Source organism: Moschus berezovskii, chromosome X, assembly GCF_049115385.1.
Source record: "Moschus berezovskii isolate FMDL1 chromosome X, NW_MosBer_1.0, whole genome shotgun sequence".
NCBI classification, from domain to species: Eukaryota; Metazoa; Chordata; class Mammalia; order Artiodactyla; family Moschidae; genus Moschus; species Moschus berezovskii.
The window spans coordinates 67421910-67434817 of record NC_142488.1 but is presented as its reverse complement, the minus strand read 5'-3'; the positions used below and the strand labels follow the sequence as shown (position 1 = coordinate 67434817).

At 36.1% G+C, this 12908-nt stretch overlaps 1 protein-coding gene across 4 annotated transcripts in view; it reads right to left on the bottom strand.

Annotated features, from left to right (window-relative positions):
• Positions 1-12908, bottom strand: part of ATP7A (ATPase copper transporting alpha) — a 142277-nt gene that overhangs the window by 40973 nt on the left and 88396 nt on the right. For 3 of the 4 annotated variants that reach the window (XM_088833761.1, XM_055393800.2, XM_055393802.2), the window contains 2 exons: positions 9183-9389; positions 5409-5584 (listed from right to left, as the gene is read on the bottom strand). In XM_088833761.1, the coding sequence (XP_088689887.1) occupies positions 5409-5584; positions 9183-9389 (383 nt within the window). The remainder of the gene's footprint in view (positions 1-5408; positions 5585-9182; positions 9390-12908) is intronic. The other variant, XM_055393801.2, reaches the window with a different exon arrangement.

The following is a 12908-nucleotide window of genomic DNA, read 5'->3' as shown; positions in this document are numbered from 1 at the left end:
CATACAGAGAAAGATGATTACTGTATCTTATCATGTATATGTGGAATCTAAAAAATAAAACAAATGAATATAATGAACAGGAACAGACAGACTCATAGAGAACAAACTAGCGGTTATCAATGGGGAGAAAGCAGGGAAGAGGAACAATATAGGGGTAGGGATTAAAAGAACAAACTACCATGTACAAAATAAGCTACAAAGATATTGTACAGCACAGGATATAGAGCCAAAATTTTACAATAACTATAAACAGAATATAATCTGTAAGAATTCTGAATCACTATGCTGTATAACTGAAACTAATATAATATTGTAACTCAACTACACCTCAATTAAAAAAAAACTGATTAAAAAAGAAATTTGGAAATTAAAAACTTATAGCAATGCAGGAAGCATTTATTTAAGACAATCAGATAAATTCTAGTAAAATAGTAAGCTATGTGGCATTACAATTTGCTGTATTCCCATCCCCTCTCCTCCAGCTCATTGGTAGCTATGAAGACCAACAGGCCACAATCATGGTGAAAAACAGCCTCAGGGAAGCCACCATAGAGAAAAAAAAAAGGATTGGCATGTCTTCAAAGTCTCATTCCCATAGAACTGTCATTATTTGACCTGTCTGATGGTTCTCTGAAATATTCTACTTGCAAAGCTGTCTGTCTGTCTCCAACGAACTCTGAGCATACAAATTCTCCCCAGGAGAATTTGTCAAAACAATTAGAAGAAATTATTTAACCTTATGGCTGCCTGAGCCAATGGATAACATCTGGGGAAAACAATAGATTAACAAAAGACCCTAAAAGGGATAAAGCTGGGAAGGAAGATGTCCATAAGAGTTCCAGCACATTCCTAGGAATCTAGAAGACCATGCACATGCATAGGGCTATGCACATGTCCAGGGCTGTGTGTATCTTCAGAAAAGAACTGAAAGAGCCCTAAGTTCTCACCTCAGGCTGAACTTTAGGCTCTGTAGAAGCAGGAATTGAAGGTTAAGGCAAAACTGACAACTGCTTGGCTGAGTGTTCAAGGCATGCCTCAACATTTACAAAGAGCTCTTTAGCAAAGACCTGGATATTTTTTTTTCTAAAAATTTATTTTTTAATTGAAGGTAATTGCTTTACAGAATTTTGTTGATTTCTGTCAAACCTCAACATGAATCAGCCATAGGTATACATATATACCTATATGTCTGCTCCCTCTTGAACCTCCATCCCATCTCCCTCCCCATCCCACCCCTCTAGGTTGATACAGAGCCCCTGTTTGAGTCCCCTGAGACATATAGCAAATTCCCATTGGCTATCTATTTTACATACGGTAATGTAAGTTTCCATATTATTCTCTCCATACATCTCACCCTCTCTCCTCCCCTCTCCCCATGTCCATAAGTCTGTTCTCTATGTCTGTTTCTCTACTGCTGCCCTGCAAATAAATACTTTGGTACCATCTTTCTAGATTCCATATGTATGCATTAGTATATGCTATTTATCTTCTTGACTTATTTCACTCTGTATAATAGGCTCTAGGTTCATCCACCTCATTAGAACTGACTCAAATACATTCCTTTTTATGGCTGAGTAATATTCCATTGTGTATATGTGCCATAACTTCGTTATCCATTCATCTGTCGATGGACATCTAGGTTGCTTCCATGTTCTAGCTATTGTAAACAGTGCTGCAATGAACATTGGGGTACAAGTGGTTTTTCAATTTTGGTTTCCTCAGGGTATATGCCTAGGAATGGGATTGCTGCATCATATGGTGGTTTTATTCTTGAGGACTGGGATACTTATTGGTTCCAGATATTTAAGGAAATCACTGTGGAATTGTTAGCTGACTACTGAGCTAACCAGAGACTTCAGTGGACACACAGAACAAAGAACACTGACTTTATATAATCAGCTCAGAAATCACTAAACAAACAATAACAATGACAAATAACAAACAACAAGCCATAAGGCTAAATGCCAATATTTCAACAGTAACTCTGCAGGCCAGAAAGGAGTGGCAGGATATACTTAAAGTGATAAAAGGAAAAAACCTACAATCAAGATTACTCTATCCAGCAAGAATCTCATTCAGATTTGAAGGAGAAATCAAAAGCTCTATAGACAATCAAAGGCTAAAAGAATTCAGCAGCACCAATCCAGCTCTTCAACAAATGCTAAAGGCCCTTCTCTAGAGAGGAAACACAGAAATCAATATCTGATTTCAATATCACATCCAAAACAATAAAATAAATATTAACAGGCTCATACTTATCAATAATCACCTTGACATAAATGGATTAAATGCTCCAACTAAAAGACAAAGACTGGCCGAATGTATACAAAAACAAGATCCCTATATATAGTCTACCAGAGACTCACCTCAAACCTAGGGACACATACAGACTGAAAGTGAGGGGCTGAAAAAAGCTATTTCATGCAGACAGAGATCAAAAGAAAGTGGGAGTAGCAATAGTTATATCAGATAAAATAGGCTTTAAAATAAAGACCATCATAAGAGACAAAGAAGTGAAGTGAACAAGACAAAGTCGCTCAGTCGTGTCTGACTCTTTGCAACTCCATGGACCATACAGTTTACGGAATTCTCTAGGCCAGAATACTGGAGTGGGTAGCCTTTCCCTTCTCCAGGGGATCTTCCCAACCCAGGGATCAAACCCAGGTCTCTCGCATTGCAGGCAGATTCTTTACCAGCTGAGCCACAAGGGAAGCCCAAGAACACTGGAGTGGGTAGCCAATCCCTTCTCCAGCGGATCTTCCTGACCCAAGAATCGAACCAGGGTCTCCTGCATTGCAGGCAGATTCTTTACCAACTAAGCTATCAGGGAAGCCCTAAGGACACTACATAATGATCAAGGGATCAATCCAAGAGGACATAACAATTATTAATATATATGCACCCAACACAGGAGTACCTCAACACACAAGGCAAATCTTAACTACTGTTAAAGGGGAAATTGACAGTAACACAATAATAGTGGGGGACTTTAATACCCTACTCACACCAATGGACAGGTCATGCAGACCAAAAATTAATAAGGAAACACAAGTTTTAAATGATACATTGGACCAGTTAGACCTAATTGATATCAACAGGGCATTTCACCTGCAAACAATGGATTTCACCTTTTCTCAGGTGCACATGAAACACTCTCCAGGATAGATCACATCCTGGGCCACAAATCAAGCCTTGGTAAATTTTTTAAAAACTAAAGTCATTTCAAGCACCTTTTCTGATCACAATGCTGTAAGATTAAAAATCAACTACAGGGAAAAACTATAAAGAACACAAACATATGAAAGTTAAACAACACGCTTCTGAACAACCAACAGACCACTGAAGAAATCAAAAAGGAAATTAAAATATGCCCAGAAACAAACGACAATGAAAACATGACAACCGCAAACCTACGGGATTCAGTACAAGCGGTGCTAAGAGGGAAGTTCATAGTAGTACAAACGTACCTCAAGAAACAAGAGAGACATCAAATACACAACCTAACCTAACACCCAAAGCAACTAGAAAAAGATGAACAAAAACCCGCCAAAGTAAGAAGGAAAGAAAACATAAAGATCAGAGCAGAAATAAACGAAAAAGAAATGAAGACTATAGCAAAGATCAATAAAACTAAAAGCTGGTTCTTTGAGAAGATAAACAAAATAGATAAACCATTAGTAAGATTCATCAAGAAAAAAAGGAGAAGACTCAAATCAATAAAATTAGAAATGAAAAAGGAGATGTTACAACAGACAACACAAATACAAAAGATCATAAGAGCCTATTATCAGCAACTATATGCCAATAAAATGGACAACTTCAAAGAAATGGACAAATTCTTAGAAAAGTATAACCTTCCAAAACTGAACCAGGAAGAAATGGAAAATTTGAACAGACCAATCACAAGCACAGAAATTGAAACTGTAATGAAAAATCTTCCAACAAACAAAAGCCTAGGACCAGATGGCTTCACAAGTGAATTCCACCAAAACTTTACAGAAGAGCTAACACCTATCCTGCTCAAACTCTTCCAGGAAACTGCAGAGGAAGGCAAACTCCCAAACTCATTCTATGAGGCCACCATCACCTTAATACCAAAACAAGACAAGCCACAAAAAAAGAAAACTACAGGCCAATACCACTGATGAACATAGATGCAAAAATCCTCAACAAAATTCTAGCAAACAGAATCTAATAACATTAAAAAGACCACACATCATAAACAGGTGTGCTTTATTCCAGGAATGCAAGGATTCTTCAATATACGAAAATCAATCAATGTGATACACCATATAAACAAATTAAAAGATAAAAACCATACGATTGTTTCAATAGACGCAGAGAAAGTCTTTGACAAAATTCAGCAGCCATTTATGATAAAAACTCTCCAGAAAGTAGGCACAGAAGGAACATACCTCAACATAATAAAAGTCATATACAACAAACTCATAGCAAACATTATCTTCAGTGGCAAAAAACTGAAGCATTTCCCCTAAAATCAGGAAAAAGACAAGAGTGCCTACTCTTAACATTACTTGCCTTTTGACTTTGTTTATGGTGTTTTTCTCCAAACATGAAATTTTTATGTACCCGAATTTATCAATCTTGTCTTTTATGGATTTTGTATGACACTTAAAAAGACTCTTCCTACTCTAATATTATTTTTTAAATGTTAAATTAGGTGTTATCATTGGGGAAAGCTAGGTAGAGGCTACAAGGAAATCCTCTGTACTATTTTTGCAACTTCTTTGTGATTTTAAAATTATTTCCACAATGGACTGATGGACTAATGTATGACAAAACGAATAGAGTAAAATGTTAACTGTAGAATACATGCAGTGTGTTTGAGAGTGTTCAACTGCACAATTCTTTTGACTTTTCCAATGTCTGAAATTTTTATAATAAAATATTGAAAAAAAACCTCTAAATATGTCTTCTAATAATTTCATGGTTCCATTTTTTACATTCAAATTTTTGTCTGAGCTGGAACTTACTTTGGTACAAGGTTAAATTTTTTCTTTTAATTATTTAAGTTATACAAATAAAATATTTTCTGGGTTGGCAAAAATGTCATTTTAAACCAATATACCTTATACCTAGCTTTATGACTTAATTTATAAAATTTAAGTCTTTAATGCATCTAGAACTTATTCTTTTACATGCTACTAGGTAGGAATCATACTATATTTTTAAAGTTAATTTTCATTCAAACCCAATTCCTGTTTATTGGTTCTTAACAGAGATGATTATCTTTTACATTTTGCAATTGAAGGTCACCACTGTCAATATCTTTCCAGTTTCCTTCATTTTCATTTTATGTTTTACTTTCCCAACATTTTAATTATTTTTGGTTCTCTTTTCTGAATTCTCGCCAAGTTTTTCCTGGAAATTCTATTAACCACACAAACCTTCTTACTTACAACAAGTTCCAAAACACCATCGCCTTCATCAGCATTTTCTATCACAATGGCTCCAAATCCAAGCTCTCGGATTAACTCGGCTATCACTGGGGGTTGTATGACAGCAGGGTTATACCTCACTTCTGCCTTGCCAGCCATCAGAGCCACAAGTACAGAATATATTCCTAGGAATGTTGATAAGAAAAACAAGTCAGATAACATTTCTCATTTTTTCAATGGCAAAAAAAAGGAGTAATCTTTAAAAAAAATATTTATTTATTTGACTGTGCCAGGTCTTATTTGCAGCATGTGGGATCTAATTCCCTCACCGGGAATTGAACCCAGGTCACCTGAATTTACAGCACGCAGTGTTAGCCACTGGCCCACCAGTGAAGTTCTCAAGAATAATTTTATAATAGTTTTCTTTTCATTTAACAATGAAAGGGTTAAGTGAATCTGGAAAAATTTATTTCTTCACTTTTATATATCTTGAACCCAAATTAAACTATTTGAAAACTTGGACTCATTTTTAAAAACATTTTATTATGGAAAATTTCAAATATACACACACACATTCAAGAGGGAACAACATAATAAACTCAATGTACCCATTTCTCAGCTTCAATAACTATCAATAATATATTGATATTATTATAATAATATAATATTTTATATAATAAACATATTATATAGATAATATATATAATTATATGTAAATATATAATATAATAATATAATAATTATATCAATAATATATATTCCTACCCACTCTTCCCTACCCTCTACTCTGATTATTCTGAAGCGAATCCCAGATATCATATAATATGTAAAATTTTAAATATGTATCTCTAAAAGATAAGACTCTTTTTCTTGGACTTCCCTGGTGGTCCAGTGGTTAAGAATCCACTTGCCCATGCAGAGGACATGGGTTCAATCCCTGATCCACGAGGATCCCACATGCTACAGGGCAACTAAGCCCATGTACCACAACTACTGAGCCTGCAAGCGCACTATTGAAGCCTGTGTGCCTAGAGCTCATGCTTCACAACAAAAGAGGCCACCAGAATGAGAAGCCCTCGCACTGCAACTAGAGAGTAGCCCCGCTCACCACAACTAGAGAAAGCCCACATACAGCAAAAAATGAAAACCCAGCACAGCCAAAATAAATAAATAAATAACTCTTTAAAAAAGACTCTTTTCTTTTAAAAAATAATCATAATACCATTATCAAACCTAAAATAATTCTTCAATATCATCAAACATCCAGGCAATATTCACATTTCCACAACTGTCTTAGAACTGTTTAACACTGTTTGAATTGCGATCCAAATATAAAGTATTTTTAGGAAATGAATATAAAGTATTTTTAGAAACCTGTAAGACAGAGTCCTAGAGAAAAGAACTCATTTACTTAGGAAATCAATGTAAATGTAGTAAAGAATCTAAGAATATACCAACATACACATAATATTATCAAATAACAGTCATTTCTCTCTCAAATTGTATTGCCTGACACACACTAATCTAAAATGCTCTTATTCCACCCCCTCCAAAAAGTGCCACACAACTTAACAAAGCAGTTCATTTTATGGCAGTCATGCTGTTTTCTTGTATCAGCATTTTGTTAATAACCACTCCACTTCTCTAGATCAGCTATTGCTGTCATTTCCAGGAAGAAAATTAATAACATGCAAAAGAAATGGCAGTTCTTTCTAGGAATCTGTGGCACTTAGTGGCTACCTGACAGGGAATAGGAATCAACAGTCCATAGGTCAGCTCTGGGGTTTGATAAAAAGAAAAAAAATATTCAAATACTAATTTAATAATAGTTTTTAATATGAAAATAAACTATCTAATATAATCTAAGCTTTTCATATGAAATTGGCTACCAAAAAAAAGTACTCTTTTCTTTGGAGAAAAAAGATAGTTACACACTGGGCTTTGTGAGGACCAAATAATTCAGAGGATTGGATCATAGAAAAGTATTGGTGATAAGACAAGGTTATAGGGAAAGGAAAAAAATCTTTTCACTTCAGTTGAATGTAACCTATAGCCAAAAAGAAATAGAAAATCTGTTTTTTCAAGTTTCAAAAACATTTTATACTTATATAAATTATGGACAATTTTTAAAATTTTTACTTCAAAATATAATTAGAACTTTTTTCTATTCATTTTTAAAAATATAATGCAGATGAAACTGAGGGAAGACCAGTGCCACTTAATTTAAAAAAACAGAAGTGAATATAGGTAGATTGTGAATGCAGTGAATGTTGACCCCAGCTAGGCCAAAGATATTTCTAACTAGGTTAAAAGGTGGTAAAGGAGCAGTAGAAAGTAGTTGAAACAATCAGTTTTAGGGATTAAAAAAAGATCTGTACTTGTTATCTGTAGTAGGCATTGCTTGTCTCATGAGAAAGGCTATATCTGAACTGCTCCTAAAATAGTTGGTTCTAAAGTTAAACAAGCCCCTTGGAAACTTTTTTGCTTTCATTTTCTTGCAACCTTCCTCCTGTTCTTCTTAATCACTCAAAGTACAATTTAGCCCAGACTGCATTCTAATTAGATATAATGCAAGATGAAATGAAGGATGTAGAAATGATAAATGTGGACAAGATAATATTGAACTTAAGATGGCTCTAGTATATAACAATACATTTTGTTACAATAATGTTCTGATCTTTACATATAAGGTGAGGCTACTAGCCATATGTCTGTTTTATTACTCTATATACTTTATTTCCCCAATAGTGATGATAAGCTTATACTAATCATATTTATTCAGCCCTTGGGATTACCAGTAAGATACCTGGGGCTAGGGCTACCTGAGTACCAAACCTATGACTTCAGGCTCATTAAACATAATCACCTATTTCTATGGTTAACAAATCTACTACACTATGCTGTGAAGTCCATTAATGTGAGTGCAAAATTAAAAGCTAAAACATCTGAGCGTGACCAGATAAAAAAACATACTGCAGATTTTCTAAGAATTTGAAACCAAAAATGAAAACTTGTACACTATATTGAGTAACTTTTGAACACTTTCACTGCAAGCAAAGATCACTGATCAAACTGCTGGAAGAGAACAATTCTAAAACTTGGCTTTGGTCCAGTGCTTGCCCTGGGTATAGTAATACTGAAACTTACGGATTCTAGCTGTTAGTTTTAAGCATAGCTTTATCAGAAAATTTATGTTTCTTAAAATCCACTGCAGCCAAGGTCCATAAAGAATAGTAATCTTACGTATTTCCTTCTGCTAATGCTGCTGCTGCTAAGTCGCTTCAGTTGTGTCCAACTCTGTGTGACCCCGTAGAGAGCAGCCCACCAGGCTCCCCCATCCCTGGGATTCTCTAGGCAAAAACACTGGAGTGGGAGGCCATTTCCTTCTCCAATGCATGAAAGTGAAAAGTGAAAGTGAAGCTGCTCAACTCTTAGCGACCCCATGGACTGCAGCCTACCAGGCTCCTCCATCCGTGGGATTTTCCAGGCAAGAGTACTGGAGTGGGGTGCCATTGCCTTCTCCTTTCCTTCTGCTATTTGACTACAAATTTCACTGATATTAAAATGCAGCCATGAGATAAATGAGACAGGAACTATATCTAAGGAAACAAAAACACTATCAAAAACTGGCTATCAGGAAGTCAAGGTTGTCCTGTAAATCACTGATAGTCTTTATGAGGCCTTGGCAAGAATCATAAACATGGTTACAAAACACATAAGAGAACAAAAAGGACAGAGTTCTCAAATTAGTACATAAAATAGCAAGTTTTAAGAGTGTCTTACCTTCTTCTCGTCTTAAATTCCGTTCAATGTTTGCTACACAGGAAGCACAAGTCATACCAGTGACCTGTATATAACACTTAGATGAAGTCTTTGGCTCCTCCTTGTCATGAATTGGTGTCATCATTTTGGTGTGAAATTCATTAGTTGAGGTCAAAAGTGGCATTTCTGATGAGGACTGAGCTATTACTACCAATGGCTCATTTGTATCTGGTGGACAGGGAAAGATTCTTTTCATTTGAGGTATTCTCCAGCTGCATCCTCGTCACTTATCACAATCCACACCTCCTGGCACTGTCAATGCTGCTACTGCTGCTAAGTCACTTCAGTTGTGTCTGACTCTGTGCGACCCCATAGATGGCAGCCCACCAGGCTCCTCTGTCCCTGGGATTCTCCAGGCAAGAATACTGGAGTGGGTTGCCATTTCCTTCTCCAGGCACTGTCAATCCATTCCTTTAAAACTGTCATGGATCTAGAGCCCTGTGCAATGCTATCTTTACACTTTCCAGGAAGTGACTTCCAAGTTCAACACTGCCCATTCCTATTCTTGGGAAAATTGGAACTAGCTGAATAAACAGAACTTTGTATCAAGATCTTCAAGCCTATTATCTCTACCCCAAACTCTAGTAGACAGTGGTTTATTAATAGAAAGCTCTTAGTTTTATAATGAATTTCTATCATTATGTTAATGATTTACATACTGGCAGTAAAGCAATTCGTGTAAAGGGGACAAAAAGCAATCTACAAAACAGCAATGCAGTACAATGTCATTTAAAAATTGTTAGAGTGCATACACGAGAACATGCTTAAGGAAGCCTAGGAGGGTACATACCAAACTACTAGTAGAGGCTATTTCTGGGGAATGAGGTTATAGCAAGAATAGAATAACAGAAAGATGAACAAATTTCCTCTACAGACACTGCTGTATGTTTGAATCTTAACAATAATACATAGTGCTTTTTAAATTAAAATGTCTTTGGTGGACAATGGAAGAAGAGGCAAGGAGTAAGTCAGTAATAATCTTCATTTTTCACAAAGTATTCAGAGAATTTTTCTGTAAAATATTTATGGACTGTGAAACAATGGAAAGCATCTGTCATCCCAGAAGCTCCCCTGCAGTCTTAGCGGAGAGTTAGTTTATCCATTTCAGTATTAATCACCTCCCAAGAAGGGAAAAAGTATTCTTTTTAGCACATCCATGTACCTGAAAAAAAGCTAAAGATTTTCAACTCTACTGCAGAGATAAGGAGGAAAAGAAGTAATGTGGAAATTTCCACTAATGTGTTACTTCTTTCCCTTGGGCAAAAAACTGATTCAAGTCTATTTGGCTAGTCCACAGAGGAAACCCTGTACAGCAGAGTTGGTTTTTAGGATACCGAAAAAAGGCATCTTTTGAAGAAACTTTAACAAAAGCCTGACCACTTTCATAACAAAAGCCTGACTTCTCAAATCAGTTATAATAAAGTCTCTTAAATTCTGACATACAATCACCTGGGGGATCTTGTTAAGAGGGATGATATGGGGAGGGAGGAGGGAGAGGGGTTCAAGATGGGGAACACATGTACACCCAGGGCGGATTCATGTCAATGTATGGCAAAACAAATACAATATTGTAAAGTAATTAGCCTCCAATTAAAATAAATAATTTTTTTTTTAAAATGCAGATTCTGATTATTGAGGGTGAGGCCTGAAATTCTATTCCAATAAGCTTCCAAGTGATGGCAGTACTGCCAGTCTGGGTACAGCAAAGGACACTTTGAATAGCAAAGGATGAGATTCTCCTAATTCCAAAATTAGACATCTCTGATCTTATATGTGAATACATTCAGAAAATGATATTCATTCAGATTACAAGAGTATTATTTAAAACAAAGAGGATAAAATTTACCAAATAGTACCAAAAATTCAAAAAGGAGGCTTATTTGCCCAAAGGAAATAGCTTTGGCTTGGGGAAAAAAACATTATTTTAGTCTAGCCAGGAGCTTATTCATCCTATCATAATTATTTTGAAGATTTAAAATTTTGAACTTGGACAATGAAAAGAAAGTTTATATTACCAAATTACTTTAAGTCTTATTCCAGAGTAATTTAGTTATTTCAGGTACCAGAAGTAACCAAAACACCATCTGCAATTTCACACTCTAGAAGTACAGTATTGAATTAAAATAAGTCATAGAGGTAACCCCTTTTAGTTACAATGGCATGATTTCTCAACAAAGATTCACAAAATTGTGACCTTTACCCCAGTGAATGTGGCAAGAAGAGCAAATGCTCCATCTTCCACAGAGGCAGTACAGGTGTTAAAAAGCCACAGTGAATTAAATGGCTAGTTTCTTTAAATTGGCTTTTCTATAAACTGTAGCAACACTGCTGCTGCTGCTGCTGCTGAGTCACTTCAGTCGTGTCCGACTCTGTGTGACCCCATAGACGGAAGCCCACCAGGCTCCCCCGTCCCTGGGATTCTCCAAGCAAGAACACTGGAGTGGGTTGCCATTTCCTTCTCCAATGTGTGAAAGGGAAAAGTGAAAGTAAAGTCGCTCAGTCATGTCGACCCCTAGCGACCCCACGGACTGCAGCCTACCAGGCTCCTCCATCCATGGGATTTTCTAGGCAATAGTACTGGAGTGGCTTGCCATTGCCTTCTCCGTAGCAACACTACTTATGCATAAATGAATTCAAAAGAAGACTGACTCCCCTGCATGTGAGGCAACAATCAGAAAAGAATCCAAAAATTTCAAGAAAGGGTTTCCAGTCTGATCCTCAAAATTGGCAGGTTTAGTCTAAAGTAATATGAATAAATATATAATCAGAAAATGGCTTAAAAACAACTATGTTTATGTTTAACTATAAACATCATGTCTGCAACTTACTCTCAAATGATTCAGAAAAAGACAGATACATGTGTGTGTGTATTGTGTGTTTGAATATATGTCGGTCAATAGAGAAAAAGAATGATAAAACAAATGCGGCACCAGTACTAACAACAGAATCTGAGTAAAACTGGTAAACAGGAATTCTTTGTACTATTCTTGCAGTTTTTCTGTAAGTTTGAAATTAAAGATTAAAAAGTTACAAAAAAGGAAAAGGAATTTAATCGAGTATTTTGTTTGCTTTAATTTGTTAGTGAAGACAACTTCATATATTATATATCTTTTTACGATAACAACAATATTGGTGGTCATGATAAAAAGAACCTCCTATATTTCTCACTATTTCCTTTATTAACATTTATGGTCCACATAGGACTGGTATGACATGAAGGCAAAATGCAATGATCCCTCTAAGTCAATAGGAACAGGTTTCAGAGTGGTAGACTATGAAGCCTGGACCAGCATTGACACTAGCATTCAGAAAATGGGCAGCCACAATTCTGGTGGCATCTTAAACTCTGATTGATCTATAGCAGAAACACACAATGTAGTCAATTGATATTAACCTTTTACCCCAATAATATGGGTTACTGTAGTCACAATTCATAAGTTATTTTATGGTCACAATCACTTTGCCAAGGTTTTCTACCTATTCATCATGGCTTTTAACATGTTTGTTATTGTTGCTACTTAGTCACTAAGTCATGTCTGACTCTTTTGCAACACCACGAACTGTACCCGACCAGGCTCCTCTGTCCATGGGATTTCCCCAGGCAAGAATACTGGAGTGGGTTGCCATGCCCTCATTCAAAGGATCTTCCTGACCCTGGGACTGAACCCGTGTCTCTTGCACTGCAGG